At 38.9% G+C, this 21,431-nt stretch overlaps 1 protein-coding gene across 3 annotated transcripts in view; it reads right to left on the bottom strand.

Moving 5' to 3' along the window:
- Nck1 (NCK adaptor protein 1) overlaps positions 1 to 21,431 on the bottom strand; it is a 53,496-nt gene that overhangs the window by 11,741 nt on the left and 20,324 nt on the right. For 2 of the 3 annotated variants that reach the window (XM_045137039.1, XM_045137038.1), the window contains exon 2: positions 8,971 to 9,214. In XM_045137039.1, coding sequence (XP_044992974.1) covers positions 8,971 to 9,196 — 226 coding nt within the window. In that variant the 5' untranslated portion in view covers positions 9,197 to 9,214. Of the gene's footprint in view, positions 1 to 6,153; positions 6,228 to 8,970; positions 9,215 to 21,431 lie in introns of those variants that run through there. The other variant, XM_004664352.3, reaches the window with a different exon arrangement.

Raw genomic sequence — 21,431 nt, 5'->3', positions numbered from 1 at the left:
CATTCACAAAATAAAAAGAAGAGGGGCTTTATCCCCTCTTTCCTTCTGTTGGACAGGATCTCTTCAAAATACTTCTTCTTTCTTTCTCTTAATGTAATAAAGTCTCTAGTGTTTACCCTTTGGTTTGTGGATTTTAATTCTTGAATTCGTAAGAATCTGGCTGGGGCTACAGGGTGAGTTCCAGGCCAGCCTGGCATAGAGTGGGACCTTACCTTGGAAAACAACAACAAAAACCAAAATATTGTAAAGCTATGTGTGGTGGTTTGATTCAGGTGTCCCCCATAAACTTAGGGGTTCTGAATGCTATGTTCCCAGCTGACAGAAATTTGGGAATTAACACTTCCATGAGGCAGTGTATTGGTGGGGGTAGGCTTGTGGGTCTTATAGAAAGTTTCCCCTTGTCAGTGTTTGGCATACTCTCCTGCTGCTATTGTCTACCTTACATTGGCCAGGGATGATGTCCACCCTCTGCTCATGCCACTGTTTTCCCCTGCCATCGTGGAGCTTCCCCTCGAGTCTACAAGGCAAAATAAACCCTTTTTTTCCCCAAAACTTCTCTCGGTCGGGTGATTTATGCCAGCAATGTGAACCTGACTGCAACAGCATAGTAAATACAATGTTTACTCACATAGAAAGAGTGCCTTCAAATAAAATTAATATATAATAAAAAATAATAATGTCTACGGCGCTCATGGCACAGGAAGTGAAGTATCCTCATTCCTAAGGAGCCAAACCCTAGGGCCATCAGAGACAGTTCCCTGAGGCCTCTAGATTCTTTGGGACTTTGCCTTGTTCTTTCTCCCACTCCTGCCTCACTTTAAACCTCAGACCCACTAGCTGTCACATATTAATGTACCCCTCTCCATCCTAACTCACAAAACCTTTAACTGTCATCTTACATGACTGACAGGACTTTGCGATTGTGGAATCCTGTGGCAGAGAGATTATCCAATTATCTGAGTGGGTCTGAGTTGTAAATGTCCTTCCAAGATAAAGACTAGAGAGTTAAAAAGCCATATGACACAGGTGCACAGATGAGAATGTTGGGGGGGGGGAGCCAAGAGCCAAGGGGTGTAAGCCACCACTAGAAGCTGACAGAGGCAAGAAGCATATTCCCCAGACATGAACCTATGTGAGACTTCTGGCCTATAGAATATGAGATAATACAACTGTGTTTGCAGTCTCTTGGTTCCTGGTAATTTGCTACATTAGCAAGTAGAAAGTTCATTAGCCATGTAAGAACCTCAATCCAAAATTTTCTCATCTGTGAACTAAGAATAATATGCCCACCTTGAGGTATTGTGTTAGAAAAAGTATTTGTTAAAAGCCTGGTTCATGCCAGGCATGACAGTGCATGCCTTTAATCCCAGCACTTGGTAGGCAGAAGTAGGAGAATCTCCATGAGTTCCAGGCCACCCTGAGACTACATAGTGAATTTCAGGTCAGCCTGGTATAGAGTGAAATCTTACCTCAAAAACAAAAAAAAAGGAGGAAATGAAAGGAGAAACAGACACTATCTGGGAAGAGGAATGGTATCAACAGCAGTGAGAGAAGGGCAAGAAATAGGTAATGAAGGGGGCATAAATATGATCCAAGAATATTACATACATGTATAAAAATGTCATGAGAGCCATTATTATGTATTATTAACATATGCTAATAAATGTACATAAATGTGAAAGGGAGTCTTCCAGAAGAAAAGACCACCAGACAGAAATTCAAAGTCATACAAAGTAATGAAGAATAATGGGAAAGGCAAGTTACAAGTAAATAAAAAGTAAGATTCCCCCTCCCCTTTTTTTGGTTTGTAAGTCCTCTTTTATTTTCATGTGATTTAAACTTAAAACACATAAAACTCTAATTTCAACCTAGGTAAATGGCAAACAGTATATAGAGATGTAAAGGAGCAGTTATATGTACTATTCAAACTAAGCTGGTATTGGCCTGGAGACATCGCTTAGCAATCAAGGCCTTTGCCTACAAAGCTAAAGGACCCAGGTTCAATTCCTCAGGACATATGTAAGCCAGATGCACAAGATGACACATGCGTCTGGAGTTAGTTTACAGTGGCTGAAGGCCCTGGTGCTCTCATTCTCCTCACTCCCACCTGTCTCTTTCTATCTCTCTCAAATAACTCAAATACTAAAATAAAAATTAAAAACAAACAAAAGTTGGTATAAATGTACCTTCACGTGTGTGTGAAGCCAGAGGACAACCTTATTCTTTAGGCAACATCTACCTGGTTTGTTCAGGTACGAGTTCTCATGACCTGGAAGTAGGCCAGACTAGATGACAACTGAGAAAGCCCCAAGGATATCTGCATGTCCTCCTCTAGGATTACAAGTGGGTACCACCACCATGCCCATCCATCTTTTGTCACTTGGATGGAAAATGGTCCTCATTCTTACAAGGTAAGCATTTTACTGATTGAGCTATCTCACCAATTCAATTATACATTCTTGAACGATCAACAGGTGAAACAAAAAACTTACAAATAGAATTAGAAAATATTTTTGGGACAAATATCAATGGAATCAGACATATATACTCTGCAGTAGGAGGACTGCAGTGAGTTCAAGGCCAGCCTATGGCTACAGAAATGAGTTCTAGGTCAGCCTGGACTAGCGTGAGACCCTATCTTAAGAAAGCCAAAAATTAATTAATTAAAACTAAATGTGCAGTCAGGTGTAGTGGTGCATGCCTTTAATCACAGCACTTGAGAGGCAGAGGTAGAGGTTCCACCATGAGCTCAAGGCCAGTCTGAGGTCTGCCTGGATTAGAGCGAGACCCTACCTTGAAAAACCAAAATAGGGCTGGAGAGATGGCTTAGTGGTTAAGGTGTTTGCCTACAAAGCCTAAGGACCCAGGTTGAACTCCCCAGGACCCACGTAAGCCAGATATGGAAAAAGACATTTGCTTACAATATGACAACAAGAAGGTGGAGCATCTTCTGTTTAGCAAAATGCAAATATCCACCAAAGCACCATGAGCATTAATTCTGGATTCACAAATGTTAGTAAGTATATGAATTCAAAAAGCAGAGTACTAACAAACCAAATCTAGCAGTATAGTAAGACTACACATCATGACTAAGAAAGATTTATGAAAAGATGGTTCAACATATAAAGATCAATGTAATATACCACATTTATAGAATGAAAGGGGAGACACAGTATCACTCTCAATTGATGCAGAAAAAAAAAAGACAAAAAAAACCCTTTCATGATAAAAGCACTCAGTAGCTTAGGATTAAAAAGGAATTTTCTCAATCTAATTAATACAAAGGCCATTTAAAAAAAAAAAATACAGCTAACTCCATACTTATTGGTGACAGACTTGGGTGCTTAACTTCTGAAGCAGCCATGTATTTTTATCATAAGCTTTTTTGTGTGTAAATGTTGATATAGCTTCAAATCACCCTGCTACTATCTTTACTACTATCTACTCACTCTCTCTGTTCCTCCTGCAATGTTTCTTAACCAGAACAATGCATTGTAAGTTCCTTAACCTGAGTTAAACCTTCTTCTTCCTGAGATAAATTTTGTACAAATGCAAACTTCCTTGTAGAACCTAGTTTTCAAATCCTTGATATTACTAGATGTCAGTAGTTGTGAGTAGTGAGTTTCTCAATACCATCATTAAAGTAGATAAATTCTGACATGCTTTAATTGGCCAGCACCAATATAGGGAAGCTACTGCATCCCACATCTAAACACCTCTCAAAACTGAATCAAGGGCTGGAGAGATGGCTTAGCGGTTAAGGCACTTAACCTATGGAGTCAGGGGTTCAATTTCCCAGTACCCACCATGAAGCCAAATGCACGAAGTGGTGCATGCATCTGAGGTTCGTTTGCAGTGGCTAGAGGCCCTGGTGTGCCCATGCATGCATTCATTCTCTTTCAAATAAATAAAGAAAATTAAAAAAACTAAATCAAGGCCCCCACAAACTGTGATGAGATTTTTACATTTACAGAACCACAGCTGCTCTTACATTTTTCTATATTCTGTAAGCTTTTTTTAGTTTCTTTTACTACATACTGCTCCAGCATCAAGCTGTCTTATTTCTGCATGTCCTTTTTATCTAAATCACTGAGTACATTTTCAAGAGACTGGATCCAAAGAAAGCATTACTGCTGCTTCTTATTCCCCAGTGCACCACTGTTTTGTTCTTATGCTCACTTCTTCAAAATCAACTCCCTGGTGGATTTCCCAATCCACATGACACACATAAGACCACTTGCCTACCAGGACTGTCATCAGATTCTAGAGTTAGAAGGTACTTTCCAGGATCATCTAGTTTTGTCCAACTCTCTCTATCCAAACAGGAAATCAGGAAATCACCCACAGGGCTACTATATGGTTTAGCTAAGTAATTCTAAATATAAATCTATGGCATTCTTTCTAATACAAGTTTTAATCTATTTTGTATTCCACTTATTTATTCATTTGAATGAAATAAATGCTAATCTTTTTGTTTTATCTACAACACTGTAAATTTTGTTTTCAAAGGCATTCTGGCTACCAAACAAGGAGCATATCTTGTTTTCTCTACTTTTCAAATCCATTCAGAGATTAGATGAACAGCCTGTCTTTACTCTGACAAGCTGCTTAGCAAAGTAAATATATATTTTGGAGTGCTGTAGAGATTGAGGAAAGGAGTATTTTAGTTATAAATCTCAAATTTTTTCTCCAGACTACAAACGTATTAAGATTAATCATGAGCCACCTTAATCCCAGCACTTGAGTCTGAGACTACATAGTGAATTCCAGGACAGCCTGAGCTAGAGTAAGAGCCTACCTTGAAAAACCAAAAAAAAACCAAAAAGGATTAATCATGAAATTTCTAAGACTCATTAGAGAGTATCACTGCATTAATAAAATGTTATAAACTGGGCGTGGTGGTGCATGTCTTTAATCCCAGCATTTAGGAGGCAGAGATAGGAGGATCGCCATGAGTTCGAGGCCACCCTGAGACTACACAGTTAATTCCAGGTCAGTCTAGACCACAGAGTGACCCTACCTTGAAAACAACAAAAAAAAAAAAACAAGATGTTATATACTTTATCACTGTATCAATAATATAAATTTCTTTTTTAATCTTTCAAACAGCAAGCTAGTTAATTTATGATCAACATCATTTATGACCACAACTAGATATGAAAACTACTGTATTTTTAATAAATGCTACCTATCATCTAACTCCCAGTAGAATGTGAGTACTATGAGAATTAGTATTCCACATTTATTTTTATCTGGCTTTCAGGAGGCTCTCAATAAAAATGTGTTGATAAATTAACAAACAAATTAATGTTATTAATAAAATTAATTGGAAAGGTAAATATCTAAAAACTTAGTAACTCTCCAAAAAGTAAATAAAGTTATGGACATATTCCAGAAGGATTCACTTAGCCATCAAACAAATGAGTCCCCATATTACAATTACAACATTCTTTTCTAACAAAGTGCTTACTCCTTTTCTGTTTTGCCCCTTTCCCTGGAATCTCTCGTTAATTTACTCTTTGCTTCTCTCTAGGGACCTTTATGCATAAAAGACTTCTAGAATAATTTCTCTGTTCATTTTTTAGAAAAACCAAGTAAATACACAAGGAGATAAAATTAAGTACACTATTACAAGATCATTAAAATGCCATCAACAACAGCAAATTAGTATTAGTATTTTACTGTAAATTAGTATTACTATTTCATTGGTGCTTTTATTACATGTTATCATGACACTGTTTCAACAAAGCCTAAGCAAAAAATAGCAAAACATACCATGTTTGTCCAAAGGTCAAGAATAAATAAAGTTTATTTACCTAATTTTCCCCTAATGTCTTTAATGTTTGTAATTGACTTAATTCACTTTACATGCCTTTGCTAAGTTGAAAGTTAATGAAACAGAATTAACTGCATCAAACTCAAACCATTAATATCTTTCCCTATTTGTTATGTAAATGTTCTTGTTAGAACATTCTAGACTTAGCAAGCCAAAAACAAGAGCATTTAAAATATCACCATTTATCTTTTATTTACATACATTACTAGCTTATATCAACCCACCATGTTCTCTTAATTTCCCTTCTATCACAAAAGTGAAAAAGCTAATTCAAAAACTACAAGAAAACAACAGATTTAATAAACACAATAACTTACTGAAAAAATCTTTAAAGATGTTTAACCAATCCATCTTGAATAAAAATTCTGTGCTGTTTTTTGAAAGTCTGTTGACAAAGCTCGGGATGATTTCCAGTGAGCTTCCTGGTCTGCTCTGTAACACTGAAACTTCCCACACCCAACCCATGTGACCTGGCCCACACCCAAGCAATAGAAAGTTTTCAAAACTAAGGATTCTCTCTTTCCAATACTGTTTCCCCCTGCCCTACACTATAAAAGAACCTGTAAAACAAGTAGTTTGTGGTGGCAAAAACTGACCTTGTCATTCAGACTTCATTTCAAAGAAACATTCAAGCAAGTATATTTTAATAGTTAAAAATTCATACACACATTGTCCTTTGTTTTCTCCTTTTCTTTAATTTCAAAAGAATGTCTCTACTAGTATGGTAATTATAAAACATAACCATTAATATAAGATACTCAAGTTACCAAAAAGGGTACAGAAATTCTCAGAAAAAAGAAGCAGCTGTCTGATAAAGAGCTAAATTTACATCATTATACAAGCTAAACATCACCAATCTAACACAATGTTTCCAAACACAAGAGAATATAGGTAGCAATAACTAATATTACAATAAAGTTAGCCGAGATTTTTAATGTTTAAACATAAAATGTTGTCTGGGAAGTCAATGTTATGGTGACTACATTTATTAAATTACCTTTAGGACACTGGAAATGCCCTTAGTTCAGAAAATTATTTATCAATAGATTATGGAGTTCTTACTTTGTACTGTACTATATTTTAGTTTTCGCAACTTACAATGGTTAAAAAAATTAAACAATTGTCTTCTATTGCTGACAATTTAAAGACTATAATAACAAAGTAACTTAAAATAAAATTCTGTATTTTTCAATCATGTTCAACCATTCCATCTTGAATAAACAGTTTCAAACATTTTGTGAGATTTTTGTATACATAAAGGTAAATTGTACATCTGACTGAACACAAAAATTAATTTATGTCCCTCCCAATTCCTTCCTGTCCACTAAGAACAGTTAAATTAAGAAAAAATGGGGGAGGCTAGTCTTTGCCCTTCTTATATCCTTCCTGTCAGCTTAGCCAAGGCCACAGTGAATTTAAGTAGGTTCTACCATCTCCAGCCTTAATAAAAGCCAGCAAACATTTAAAAACAAACAAAACTATATAAAGGAAGGAAGAGGGCTGGAAAGATGGCTTAGCGGTTAATGATGCTTGCCTGCAAAGCCAAAGGATCCAGGTTCAATTTCCCAGGACCCACATAAGCTAGATGCAGAAGGGGTTGCATGCATCTGGAGTTGGTTTGCATTTGCTAGAGGCCCCAGCACACCCATATTCTCTCTCTCTCTCTCTCTCTCTCTTTCTCTCTCTGTCTGTCTCTCTCCCTGCCTATTTTTCTCCTCTCTCTGTCAAGTAAGTAAATAAAATAAATTTAAATTTAAAAAAAGAAGAAAAAAAAGAGAAACAGAGCTAGGCACTGTGGCTCATGTCTTTAATCCCAGCGCTTAGGATATTTGCCATGAGCTCAATGCCAACTTGGAACACAGAGTGAGTTCCAAGCTGGCTTGGGCTAAAGTGAGACCCTGCCTCCAAAAACAAAACAAAACAAAAAGCCGGGGAGAGGGGAGGGCTGGAGAGATGGCTGAGCAGTTACCCATGTTCAACTCTCCAGGTCCCATGTAAGCCAGGCACACAAAAGGTGACACAAGCGCACAAGGTCACACGTGTACAAGGTGGAGCACACGTCTGGCATTCGATTACAGTGGCTGAAGCCCTGGTGCAACAATTCTCTCTCTCTCTGGCTCTTACTCTCTTGCATTAAAAAAAAAAAAAAAAAAGGTGGAAAGGGATCCCATGTTGGATGCTGACCTCTGAGCTCCACACATGGTCACATACAAACATGCATGCAAACAAACAAAACAATACCATAAAAAAATAAAGCCAGGAAGGGTGGTACATGCCTTTAGTCCCAGCACTTGGGCAAAGCAAAGGTAGGAGAATCACCATGAGTTCAAGGCAGCCTGAGACTACATAGTGAATTTCAGGTCATCCAGGGCTTAATAGACCTTACCTCGGAAATAATAAATAAATAATGAAGAGAAACTGGACAGCAGTGATCAACCCTACAGATGCTAATATACAGCAATAATACATAAGTGTCAAACTTATCAAATGAAAACTAAAACAATTGTTTTTTAAAGCAAATTTCATTAGATGACAAAATCTAGTAATGTGCCATGTAAAATAAATTACCTTGATGCCCAAGGAGGCAATTCTACATCTTACTTTTTCCTGTCCCAATTAGAGATAAAATTTGCTTGTAAATCTAGATTCCAACTATATTGCTCAACTACTGTGTAATTACATTGATCAAGGATCTCTTGCCAGAAGGTCAAAGTTCTGGTCAGCACCATTTGACTTTTGAACTTAGATCTCAATTTATAGAAACTGCTGACATAACTTCCACTGGGCTCCTGGCTTAACACCTGCGATGACCCAAACTTACATTATCTAGCTGAAATGCGAGACCTGGCCTTTTTTAGGTCAATTCTTTCCACTGCTATCAGGATTTTATACAAAGAACTAAACTTCAGAAGCCATTTAAAAGGAAGTTGCTGCTGTTCTGTTAATGCAAAAACAACTTACCTAGCCAGGTATGGTGTCACACGCCTTTAATCCCAGCACTCGGGAGGCAGAGGTAGGAGGATGGCTGTGAGTTCAAGGCCACCCTGAGGACTACAGAGTTAATTCCAGGTCAGCCTGGGCTAGAGTGAAACCCTACCTCAAAAAAAAAAAAAAAAAAAAAAAACACAACTTACCTAAAGTATCCTTTAGGTTTTTCACAATAGATGCTTTCCGAGCACTATTTTTCCTTTCCACATAGTTAGAAGGGACAAAACCCGTTTTATTCATGGAATTTCGAACTCGCCACCAGGATTTAGAATCATCCAGAAGCCATAACCTCTCATTCTTCTTGATATCCAGCTCTTGTTCTTGTTGGGCCACATAGTCAAATTTGGCTACAACCACCACTTCTTCTGCCATCTTTCAACAGCTCCAGCACTGTAACACACAGAAGATGTTTTCTTTCTTTAAGTTTTAAATTTAATTTAGCTATTTGAGAGAGAGAGGGAGAGAAAGAGGCAGATAGAGATACCAAGAATGGGCATGCCAGGGCCTTAGCCACTGCAAAAGAACTCTAGACACATGCACCACTTGTGCATCTGGCTTATGTGAGTACTGGGAAATCAAACCTGGGTCCTTAGGCTTCACAGGCAAGCACCTTAACTGCTAAGCCATCTCTCCATCCCTGGAAAATGTTTTTAAATAAAGCTCAATTAGGAATAGTCTACAACTTTTCAAAAAAGACATACTTAGAACTCAAAGGAAATTTGATTTGTGGAGGCTCATGCTTGTAACCCCAATACTCAGGAGGCTAAGGCAGAAGGACTGTCATAAGTATGAGGTTAGCCTGGTCTACAGAGTAAGAACCAGTCTCAAAACAAAATAAGGAGTAGGGGACAGGTCTGTAGTTTGGTTCAGTTTCCAGCATCACAAAGAAGATGATGAAGAATAAGGTTATAAATCAATATACCTATAAATGTGTCAATAAACACAGTAAAAGGTTAAATATGAAAATAACACAATAGCAAATACTGTTTTAAAAACCAGTGTAGCTATTCAATATCATATAAGCTAACTTTACAATAAAAACAACTGCTAGCAATAAAGGCCACTACACAAATGATAGAGGTAAAATTGAAACTTTTAACACACATGCTTTCTGGACCTTTTCCTTTCCACATAGATGGCACAAAACCAAAATAAACAGATACTTAGTAACAAAACAATTAGAGACAAAAAAAAATTAGAAAGGTTAGAGAAGAACTGGCACAGCATTATTAATTATAACAGACACATACAAAGTATTACTTCCAAACAAAGAATATATATAAACCAAGACAAATTTAAATGCCAGACTAAGGTATCACCCTGTAATCTTAGCATTCAGGAGGCTGAGAGGTTTTATCACAAGTACAAAACCAGCCTAGGTTACATAGTGAGACTCTCTTAAAAAACAATTTGTAATAATTTTCAAGTAGTATGACAATAGATGTATGAAAATGTATAATGAAACCCATTGCTCTGTATGTTAACCTACGAAATGAAATTAAAAAAAAAACTTTCATGCAACTGGCAAAATAATTTGTGAAAAGAGAGGCCTTTAGTTTTGTTTCATAGTATATTCTTTATTATTTTTAGTTAGTATACTAAATAACAAAGTCTTCCGCTATTTTCATAGATATATAATACTGTACTCTGCTCATATTGGCCTTTTCATCCTTCCCTATCATTCCTCTTAGCCTCTTGCTGGTTCCCTTCTTCCCTTCCAACAGTTCTCCTACTACCATCATGTCACATTGTGTGTGTGTGCAAACACATTCATATATTCCACATATGAGAAAATACATGGTATCATCTTTCTTCCCCTCCAAATACCTTTGTTCCTCCTTTTAGCTCACTTCTCCCTTTGTAGTCCCCTTCCTACTTGAATCACACACACACACACACACACACACACACACACACACACACGCTACTTGTCTATCTAAGTCTAGATAAATTCACTTGATTTTCTCAATTCCATCCTTTAAAATAACAAGAAAAGCTAAAAACAAAACATAAACCCAGCTGCTACCAGCATAGCCCAATGGGAGAGGAATGCTTGGCACTCAGTAGTTAATCCCTTGTCCCCTCTTCTCCTAAAAGAATAGCTAGAAATTAATTAATTGGCTGGGCATCTATCTTAAGCAAACAAAAAAAGTAAAATTTAAAATGTGGAAAGAAAATAACAAAAAGTAGGCAGAACTTAATGAAACAGGAAACAAAGATATACCATAAAGATTATATAAAATAAAAAGGTAGTTCTTTGTCAAAACTAATGAAAGTGACAGTCTGGAGAAACGAATTAATGGAAGTCAGAAAAGGTACACCCAGTCAGCTTGTGGCTCCTCTGCTTTCCTTGAGGCAGGCTATCTCATGGAATTTGGAGCTTACACTTTTTTGGTTGCATCAGTGGGCCCCAGCAATCCTCCTGTCTCTAACCCCAAGCACTGGGGTTACAGGTGTGTAGGCACACCTGCTTTTTATGTAAGTGCTAAGAATCAAATTCATTGCTTACACAAGAAAACGTACTTACCCACGAGCCATCTCACCAGCCCTTGAGCTGGGTGTGGCAGCACACACTCAGGAGGCAGAAGCACAGGCAGGAGGATCACCATAAGTTCAAGGTCACCCTTATCTACATAACAAGTTCAAATCAGCCAGGGCTGGTGGGGGAGGGGGTGTGGAAGGAGAACTCTGTCCTAAAAAGGAATTTTTTTGACTCAAGGCAAATCTTAAGTTTAGCCATACACCCAAGTGGTTTCAGCTTGTGCCAGTTTGTCATAAAGGCAACTGGATTTAGTTGTCTATGTGTAGCCCTAGTAAATTTAGATGACCATGTTGCTTTGTCTAAAACTGTAACACGAAGTAGAGATGGCTCAGTGGTTAAAAGCACTTGCTTGTAAAGCCTGTCAGCCTGGGGTTCAATTCCCCACTACCTATATAAGCCAGATGCAAAAAGTAGGGAATACATGTCTTGTTCTTTTGCAACAAGAAGCCTTAACATCCCCGTTTCCTTTCTTTCTCAAGAAAAAATGTACTTCTGTGATGAACTGGTTAATTTAAATTTGCTGATATGATCGTGTCTTCAGAACTGCAACATGGGGCTTGAGAGATGGCTCAGCAGTTAAGGCACTTGCCTACAAAGCCTAAGAATCCAAGTTCAGTTCCACAGTATCCATGTAAAGCCACATGCACAAGGTGGTACTTGAGTCTGGAGTTCGTTTAGAGTAGCTATAGGCCCTGGCACGGCCTTCTTTGCCCTTCTCTCATAAATAATTATTTAAACCTACAAAATACATTTTTCTAATGCTCCTAGTCAGTGGGGTCATTTTAGCATTTTATGTCTGAAGTACAGCATTTTCTGGAAGTTTTCCAAAGGGAAGGGGGCACTTAAAACATGGGTTATATGGGATGGGAAAATGGTTAGGTGGACAGGTAGAAGTGCTTGCCCTACAAGGATGAGGGCTTGAGATCTCAGTTGGATCTCTAGCACCCATGTTTTAAAAAGAAAAAAACAGTGATGCTAATAATTCTAACAGAAATTTTTCCAATCTAGTCCTTGCTTATGAACTTCATTCTTAGAAATGTCCTTTTTAAAAAATTATTTGAGAAAGAAAGAAAAAGTGAGTATGGACATACCAGGGCTTCCTGCTGCTACATGCACCCACCAATTTGTGCATGTGGCTTTATGTGAGCACTGGGGACTCAAACCCAGAACATCAGACTTTGCAAGCAAGGTCCTTTAATTACTAAGCCTTCTCTCTGGCTTCAGAGATGTCCTTTTTTCAATGGTACTGTTTTTGCAAAGTGTCAATGTAAAACAAGAACCCAGAGCCTCAGTGGCACATGCATCTGGAGTTCACGTGCAGTAGGAGGCCCTGGCATACCCTCCTCCCCCCCCCAACTCCATGTCTCTCAAATAAATAAAGTTAATTTAGAGACTAGAGGGGAAATGTCAAATGGAAATGAACAATGACCACTCCCTAAAAAGCAAGCAGGGCCAAAAAAAGATCACAGCAAAGTTAACTTTGTTAGCTATCCTTCCACCAGGTGGAGCTATTGGATACACTCCAACATTAGCCCCTTCTGCTCAGCTAATGGTTATTTCTTTCAGGTACAAGCAACTGGCTCTTTTTTTCTTATATGCTGTAGGTTCCCTTGTTGGGATCTAAGCAAATACAGCAATCAACACCCAACAAGATAATTCAGTGTTCCAAACTCCTCAAGACAGTAGGAGATGTGGGGAGGGGATTGAAATGGGGCCCAATTTTTGGTCCTATTCCCACAGAAATGGAAATGACAGCTTACTAGTGGAAACTTGAAAACAATGCTAACTCCATTTGTTTCTGACTCAAAACACCCTGTTCCATTTCATTCCTTCAGAGTTTTTCCTCTATAGTTAGCTTGGATCCCAGCAAGAGACCTGATGAACTTAAGGCAAAGAACTGAAAACTACCTCATAAGCAACAGAGACCTTCTCAGCACCAGCATGGCTCTAGATGGTCGACCCTGAGATAATGAACAGCCTGAGGTAATGATCAACCAGAATAGTCAGATCTAGAAGATCTGTACTGTTACTATGGAAACCCCTAGTACTTACCCTTGTTTCTCTTTCCCATAACACAGAGACCTGCCGTAAGCACTAATGCAGATTTTTCAATCATTAGAGCTAGGTCTTTCCAGGCCTGATCAGTTATCTCTTTAGCACATGCTAAATCTCACTCACACCGAAGATGCTTTACCATAATGCAGAACGAAAATCTTTGCTACAAAGTTGGTCAGTCTTATGCTTTGAATGAGTCTGTCTTTAACCAATGAAACTTAATGTCCTGTTGTTCAATATAAATATTCACTAAGTTCTGCATACCTTCAAAATGTTCATTTTATACACTATCATCAAAATTCATGGAGCCTGCCAAATATCCAGAATGAAAAGAAAATTAATATCCTTGTATTATGAAAACAGCTTTGAGTTTATAAGATCCCTTCAACTTTAGAAACCTTAGACAACTACTAACTTACATGTATACATGAATACCAGATGAAATTCATAAAGCCTGTACTTATAGTCATTAGGTGTTTGTCAAATGAAATTAATTACTATACATGATATACAAACTGTGAGGAAGGATACTGTTTCCCATATATGTGTGCGTGTGCGTGTGCGTGTGTGTGTGTGTGTGTGTGTGTGTGTGTGTGTCATGATGTGATCTTTCTTGGCAAGTCATTACTTTATGAAGAAAAGGAACCAACTAATGGCAGAAAAAATCATCTAAAAAGAAATCTATCATGCTACTACAAACACATTTTTAGACTCTGCTGTACTTTAACACATAACTTGACAATTTCCTGTGTCAGATAAGAATCAGCTAAGTAACAATACTCGAGTAACTAAATCAGGAAGTTTGGCTAGTTACAAATCTCTTAGTTAAACAATGAAGGGAGAAAAATCCACAAATAACTTTGATATGACTTAAGGCAAAAAGACAAGTTTTAACTAACAAGAAAATTTTACTATTCTCAACTTTTTAAGCCCAAACAGCTTATCTAGTAATTTTTTAAATTTACTTACTTGAGAGCGACAGAGAAAGGGGGGGGGGGAGGAGAGAGAATGGGTGCACCAAGGGCTCTAGCCACTAGATGCATGTGCCACCTTGTGCATCTGGCTTATGTGGGTATAGGGGAAACAAGCCTCAAAACAGGGTCCTTAGGCTTCACAGGCAAGTGCTTAACCACTAAGCCATCTCTCCAGCATGTTGTCTAGTAATTTTTTTTGAAAACATTCATTTTATTTATTTATTTAAGAGAGACAGAGAAAGAGGCAGATAGAGAAAGAGAGAATTGGCACATCAGAGCCTCTAGTTCCTACAAACAAACTCCAGATGCATGTGCCACCATGTTCATTTGGCTGGCATTGGTCCTTGGGAATCGAACCTGAGTCCTTTGGCTTTGCAGGCAAATGCCTTAACCACTAGGACATCTCTCCAGCTCTATTAAACATTCTTATTAACAAACCTGTTAAGAGTCTCAGTACTCTCTACCCATCCCTCTCTCTCTCCTCCACAAGCTGGCCATGGGACTCTAAGTGTAGTGGAGGGCAGGCCACCTTCCCCAGTGTACAACTTTGAACACTACCCAAGGCCCTACTCACTGGCAGGGCAACTTCTCTCGTCTCTCCATCCCTCACTAGTTCTGTCTCCCCTGCTTCAGGTGCATGCAAACTCCCCTTTCCTCCCTCCCCTCAATATGTACCCCCATTTCTCTCTCTCTCCTTACCCCTTCTCCCTCTCCCCATTACAATAAAGTCTTAGATCCAAGAAAGTATGTGCCTTGGTCCTCCACTGTGAACCTCGAAACTAAACAAAAACAATAGATGAAACCTTCAACCACTGGCAAAAAAACAAAATCTTGAAAGACATAAGTAAATGTTAACTTAAAATCAAGGTTGTTAAAACTTAAAATCGAGGTTGTTTTTAAGATAGTGGCATGTAGCCTAGGCTGGCCTCAAGCTCACTAAGAGGATGACTCCTGATTCCAGCACTTAAGCATTGGGATAACAGACCTGAACTGCCACACCCAACTAGGTTTTGTATGTTGTTTTTAGCCTTTGGGGTAGATAAATAAAATGTCATCTTATTCCATTCACTTTTGGAAATAGTACCTTGAAAACATCAACAATAAGAAAACATAGACACGCAAAGCAAAGCACTGTGGATAAGAAAATTCACTGTTCATTCAACAAATGTTTACTAAATAATTATAGATTAGAAGGAATCTCAACCAAGTAATGAGAACTAAGATATGTCATTCTAGTAACTTGCTCATAAAAAACTCAATTCTAGTGGTATTGCTTCAACAGTTTTTAATGCCTTCTACACATCACAAAATTTTACTTGGCATCTTCTCTAAATTATAATAAACTGATCTGAGATCAAATTAATCAGAAGATAATATTGATAACATTTCATCCAATCAAAAAGTAGCCATGGTGCCGGGCGTGGTGGTACACGCCTTTAATCCCAGCACTCGGGAAGCAGAGGTAGGAGGATTGCTGTGAGTTCAAGGCCCCTCTGAGACTACACAGTGAATTCCAAGTCAGCCTGAGCTAGAGTGAGACCCTACCTCAAAAAAACAAAAAAAAAGAAAAGAAAAACAAAAGCAGCCATGAGCTGGAGAGATGGCTTAGTGGTTAAGGCACTTCATTTCAGAGTCAAAGGATCCAGGTTTGATTCCTAGTACCAAAGTCAAAGGATCCAGGTTTGATTCCTAGTACCCACATAAAGCCAGATGCACAAGGTGGTATATGCATCTGGAGTTTATTTGCAGTGGCTGGAGGGTCCTGACATGCCAATTCTCTCTACCTTCCCTTCTCTCCTTGAAAATAAATAAAAATATTAATTAAAAAAAAACTTTAAAAAGCAGTCATTATGTCACCACTAAAGTAGTATATAATCTTGATAAGCAAATTATGAACACAATTACAGTATAAATATGAAAATGTGCAACATAATGAAAAATGTCATAATTACAACAAATGTTGAGCAAACTGCTCTAACCCTTATTGTACTGCATCTATTAAACACAAATGAGCACATAATTGACTATAACCATATCTTGTTTTGTTTTGTTTTGATTTTTTTTGAGGTAGGGTCTCACTCTAGCTCAGGCTGACCTGGAATTCACTATGCAGTCTCTGGCATCCAACTCACAGTGATCCTCCTAACTCTGCCTCCTGAGTGCTAGGATTAAGGCATGTGCCACCATGCCCAGCGCTTAACTTTTTAATTGTGATAAAAATAAATCTTATGGACTGAATTGAATCTCCTCAAAATTTCATATGCTGGGACTATATGTAGCATGCAAGAGGCCCCATCCTCAACACAGCAAAAACAATAACAAAATCACATGTTCAAGTCCAAATCTCCACTCCCTCGCATATAACTGTATTTAGATATAGAATCTTTAAGGAGGCAAATGAGGTTATTTATAGGTCTTGATCCAGTATGGCTAGTCTTCTTATAAAGAGATTAGTTGAGCTGGGGAGATGGTTCTGTGGTTAAGGCGCTTGCTTGTAAAGCCTACTGGCCTGAGTTAAGCCCAGGTTCAACTCCCCAGTACCCACATAAAAGCCAGATACAGAAAGTAGCACATACATCTGGATTGTATTTGCAGTGGCAAGAGGCCCTGATGCATCCATTGTTCCTCCTCCTACCAGGGACACCCTCCCCACCCACCCACCCACCCCGCCTCCTCACAAATAAATAACTAAAATGCTAAAAAAAAAAAATAATCTGAAAGTGAAGCAGGGAACTAATAATAATAAAATAAAAATAAAACAAGGCTGGTGAGATGCTCAGCAGTTAAAGGTACTTGCTTGCAAAGCCAGCTGGCCTGGGTTGACCCAGGTTCGATTCCCCAGTACCCATGTAAAGCCAGATGCACAAAGTGGTGCATGCATCTGGAGTTCATTTTCAGTGGCTAGAGGCCCTGGCAAACCCATTTATTCTTTCTCTCTCTTTGCAAATACATAAATAAACATAATAATAATTAATAATAATAAAAGTTCAGAGGAGGCTCTCAGGAACTATGCTGACACTTTGATCTCAGACTTACAGCTTGCCAAAATTGTGAGGAAATTGATTTCTGTTGTTTAAGCCACTAAGTCTGTGGTACCTTGTTAATGGCACTCTTAGCAAACTAATCAACACACATAGAAATTACTATGTGAGCAAAGTTTTAACCATTTTTAAGTGTAAAATTTACAGCATTAAATGCATTTACAGGGGTTAAGGAAATGGTTTAGTGGATAAAGTTCTTTCCAAAATGCAAGCATGAAGACCTGAGTTCAGATCCCCCAGCACCCACATAAAAGCTGGGTCCATAGTGCATGCCTATAATTGCAATGCTGGGAGGCAGAAACAGAAGAATTCTTGGGGTTTGCCAGCTGGCTGGTCTAGCTCAATCAGTGAGAGACCCTGTCTCAAGAAAGTAAGTTGGAAAACAATAGAGGAAGACACCTGTCAGCCTCTACTGTCCACATGCACGTGCTTGAGTACACACATGCACAAACGCAGTTTTTCATGCTTCCCATTACCCTTTTAGCCCGTATATGCCATACCATCTATTGGAGGTATATGGAACCAGTCTACTATTTAAAAATTCCAGCTATGCAGCTGAAGAGATGGCTCAGCAGTTAACATTTCCTGTACAAGCACAAAGGCCTGGGAGACCACTAAAGTTCACCTGGGTGTGGCTATATATGTCTATAACCTCAGCTGGACAAGGAAGCAGAAAACAAAATTACTGAAGCTCACACACACACACAAAAACAAAAAAAGGCTAAAGAGATGGCTTAGCAGTTAAGGCACTTGCTTAAGAAGCCTAAGGACTCATGTTCAACTCTCCAGGTCTCACATAAGCCAGACACACGGTGACACAGAGAGCAAGGGCACACCTGCACACAAGGGGTAGTGGTGCATATGTCTGGAGTGTAAGTGCAGTGTTTGTAGGCCCTAGCACACCAACACACACACACTCACCTCCCCCATGCACACACAAGGAAAAAAAAGGCAGTCCATTGGGTTTGCTTTATAAATTCTAAGGTTTATGTCACAGCAAACACACATACACGTTTTGGGTTTTTTTTGGTTTTTGGTTTTTCAAGGTAGAGGTAGGCTCTCGCTGTAGCCCAGACTGGCCTGAAATTCACAATGTAGACTCAGACTAATCTCTAACTCACAGCAATCCTTCTACCTCTGCCTCCCAAGTACAGCATGTGTCTCTATGCCTCTTAGAGACCTTCTGCTATGTCTCAAGACAACTTCTGTTATACACTATCATCCAGTAAACAGTATCACCATTAATCCAGCTATCTGGATTAATGAACTCTATCAAGTCAACCTCCATTTCAATTCATGTGACTTTTACCCTTAGAAAAAGAGGGAGGGGAGCCGGGCATGGTGGCACACGCCTTTAATCTCAGTACTTGGGAGGCAGAGGTGGGAGGATCACCATGAGCTCGAGGCCAACCTGAGACACATAGTGAATTCCAGGTCAACCTGGGCTAGAGTTGAGACCCTACCTCAAAAAAACAAAAAATAAAGGGGTGGGGCTGGAGAGATGGCTTAGCGGTTAAGGCATTTGCCTGCAAAGCCAAAGGATCCGGGTTCTACTCTCCAGGACCCACGTAAGCCAGATGCACAAGGGGGGCATACATCTGGAGTTTGTTTGCAGTGGCTGGAGGCACTGCGGCACCCATTCTCTTTCTTTCTCAAATAAATAGTTTTTTTTTTTTTTTAAACTGTGTGTAAGGAAGGTAGGAGACACACACCATGCCCATAACGTGCATATGGAGTTCAGAGGACAACTTCAAGATATTAGTGCTCCTCCACCTTCTTTGAGACATGTCTCTTGACCTGCAAACGAACTGCCAAACTACATATGGTATTCTTATAATAGCAAAATGGTCTGTTACAAAAGGTACTTGGCAGGTCAGGAACTTTAGATCGTCTGCTTCTGCTAGGAATGCTGGGATTACAGGCTGTGCTAGCTTTTCTTCTTCCTTTTCCTTTTAATATTTGAGTGAAACACCAAATATTTTAAAAAAGCTCGTTTAGAATGGGAAATGCAGATCATGCAGATCTATTCTTTTATGAAACAATGATAGAAAAAATAGAGCAGAGTCTGAGAGTTAGGTCAGTAAATGAGTACTTCCCAGTCCTACTTTACTCCCCAGAACTCCTCCTTACCCTTCCCCCAAAAGAATCAAACTGGAGTTGTAAAACACATAGGCTTGCTTAAAAGTGCGGTAAATCTGACTATAAAAAGTCAGAAATACAATCCTCAATGTAGTACTAAAGCCTTGGTACCAGGATTTAAATGTGAAAATAGGCTTGAGGTAGTTCTCAATTCATGTTCTTCCAGGTTACAGGGGACAGGAGAGTTACACCTGATAATGCAGACCAGAGTCGGGGACACTGAGTAAAATCAGAGATAGGGTGCAATTTGTTATACTTTTGAGTAATAATAATTTCAAATACTGGATAGTTCCAAAATTATGACCAAAACTAATAAACAATATTCCTGAAGAAAATAAATGATAAAGCATTAGGTGAACACAGAGGACATAGGAAATAGCTCTAAGAATCAACAAAGAGGACTACATGAAATTTGAATGTTTCTGCAGAGCAAAAAAAAAAAAAAACATCAAGAAAATGAACCAAGGTTCGATTTCCCAGGACCCATGTTAGCCAGATGCACAAGGGGGACGCAAGTGTCACACCAACGATTAATACATTTCTGCAAACTCATTAATCTTGATGCCTAACTATAGAATCTTGACATATTGTACTTCAAGTGTTTAGAGGAAGGACCCAGGTTTGTTTCTCCAGTACCCATGTAAAGCTAGGGGAAGAAGGTGACACATGCATCTAGAGTATGTTTGCAGTGGCTGGAGGCCCTAGTGGACCCATTCTCTCTCTCTCTTTCCTCTCTATCCCCTAAATAAATAATTAAAGTGTTCAGTGGACAGTTCACAAAATCTGCTAAGTGTTTTAAAACATTCATCTACGGGCTGGAGAGATGGCTTAGCGGTTAAGCGCTTGCCTGTGAAGCCTAAGGACCCCGGTTCGAGGCTCAGTTCCCCAGGTCCCACGTTAGCCATATGCACAAGGGGGCGCACGCATCTGGAGTTTGTTTGCAGAGGCTGGAAGCCCTGGCGCGCCCATTCTCTCTCTCTCCCTCTATCTCCCTCTATCTGTCTTTCTCTCTGTGTCTGTCGCTCTCAAATAAATAATTAAAATAAAAAATAAAATAAAGTGCCAGTGTTACAACTCTGATTTAAAAAAAAAAAAATTCATCTACACAGCAACTACATGAAGTAAAATTACTATTACCATTTGTAACTGGAGAACAAAGCCTTCCAAAGTTCAAAGAACTCGCCCAAGGTCATAGATAAGAAGTAAATCTAATTCTCAATTTTATAACTTTTATTTTACAAAATCTAAGGCAATATTAGGGGCTGGAGGAATGGTTCATCAGTTAAAGGTACTTGCTTGCAAAGTCTGGCATCCCCAGTAGCCATGTAAAGCCAGATACAGAAAGCAATACATGCATTAGAGGCCCTGGTATACCCCTTCTCGTCTCATCTCATTTTTCTTTCTCCTTGCAAATAAGTAATATTTTTTTAAATAAAGCATACATTTAAGATAAAATGAAACATTTAACCTCATTACTTGAAACCTGGCATGGTGGCACATGCCTGTAATATCAGCACTTGGGAGGTGGAACAGACAGGTCATCCTCAAGTTATAGGGTAAGTTGAGGCCAGCCTAGGATCCATGAGACTGTCTCAAAGAAAAAAAGTTTTTAAATAAAAATAAACTCGGGCTGGAGAGATGATTCAGCAGTTAAAGGAGTTTGCTTGCAAAGCCTGCTGGCCCAGGTTCAATTCCCCAGCACCGAACTAAGGTCAGATGCACAAAATGGCATGTGTCTGAAGTTCATCTGCAGTGGCAAAAAGGCTCTGGCAAGCCCATCCCCCACCCCTTCCATTCTCTCTGCTTGCAAATAAATATTTTAATAAATAAATAAATAAACTCATTACCCAGCTACA

The sequence above is a fragment of the Jaculus jaculus genome, chromosome 17 (genome assembly GCF_020740685.1).
Source record: "Jaculus jaculus isolate mJacJac1 chromosome 17, mJacJac1.mat.Y.cur, whole genome shotgun sequence".
In the NCBI taxonomy this organism is placed as follows: Eukaryota; Metazoa; Chordata; class Mammalia; order Rodentia; family Dipodidae; genus Jaculus; species Jaculus jaculus.
This window is presented reverse-complemented; position numbering and strand designations above follow the sequence as displayed.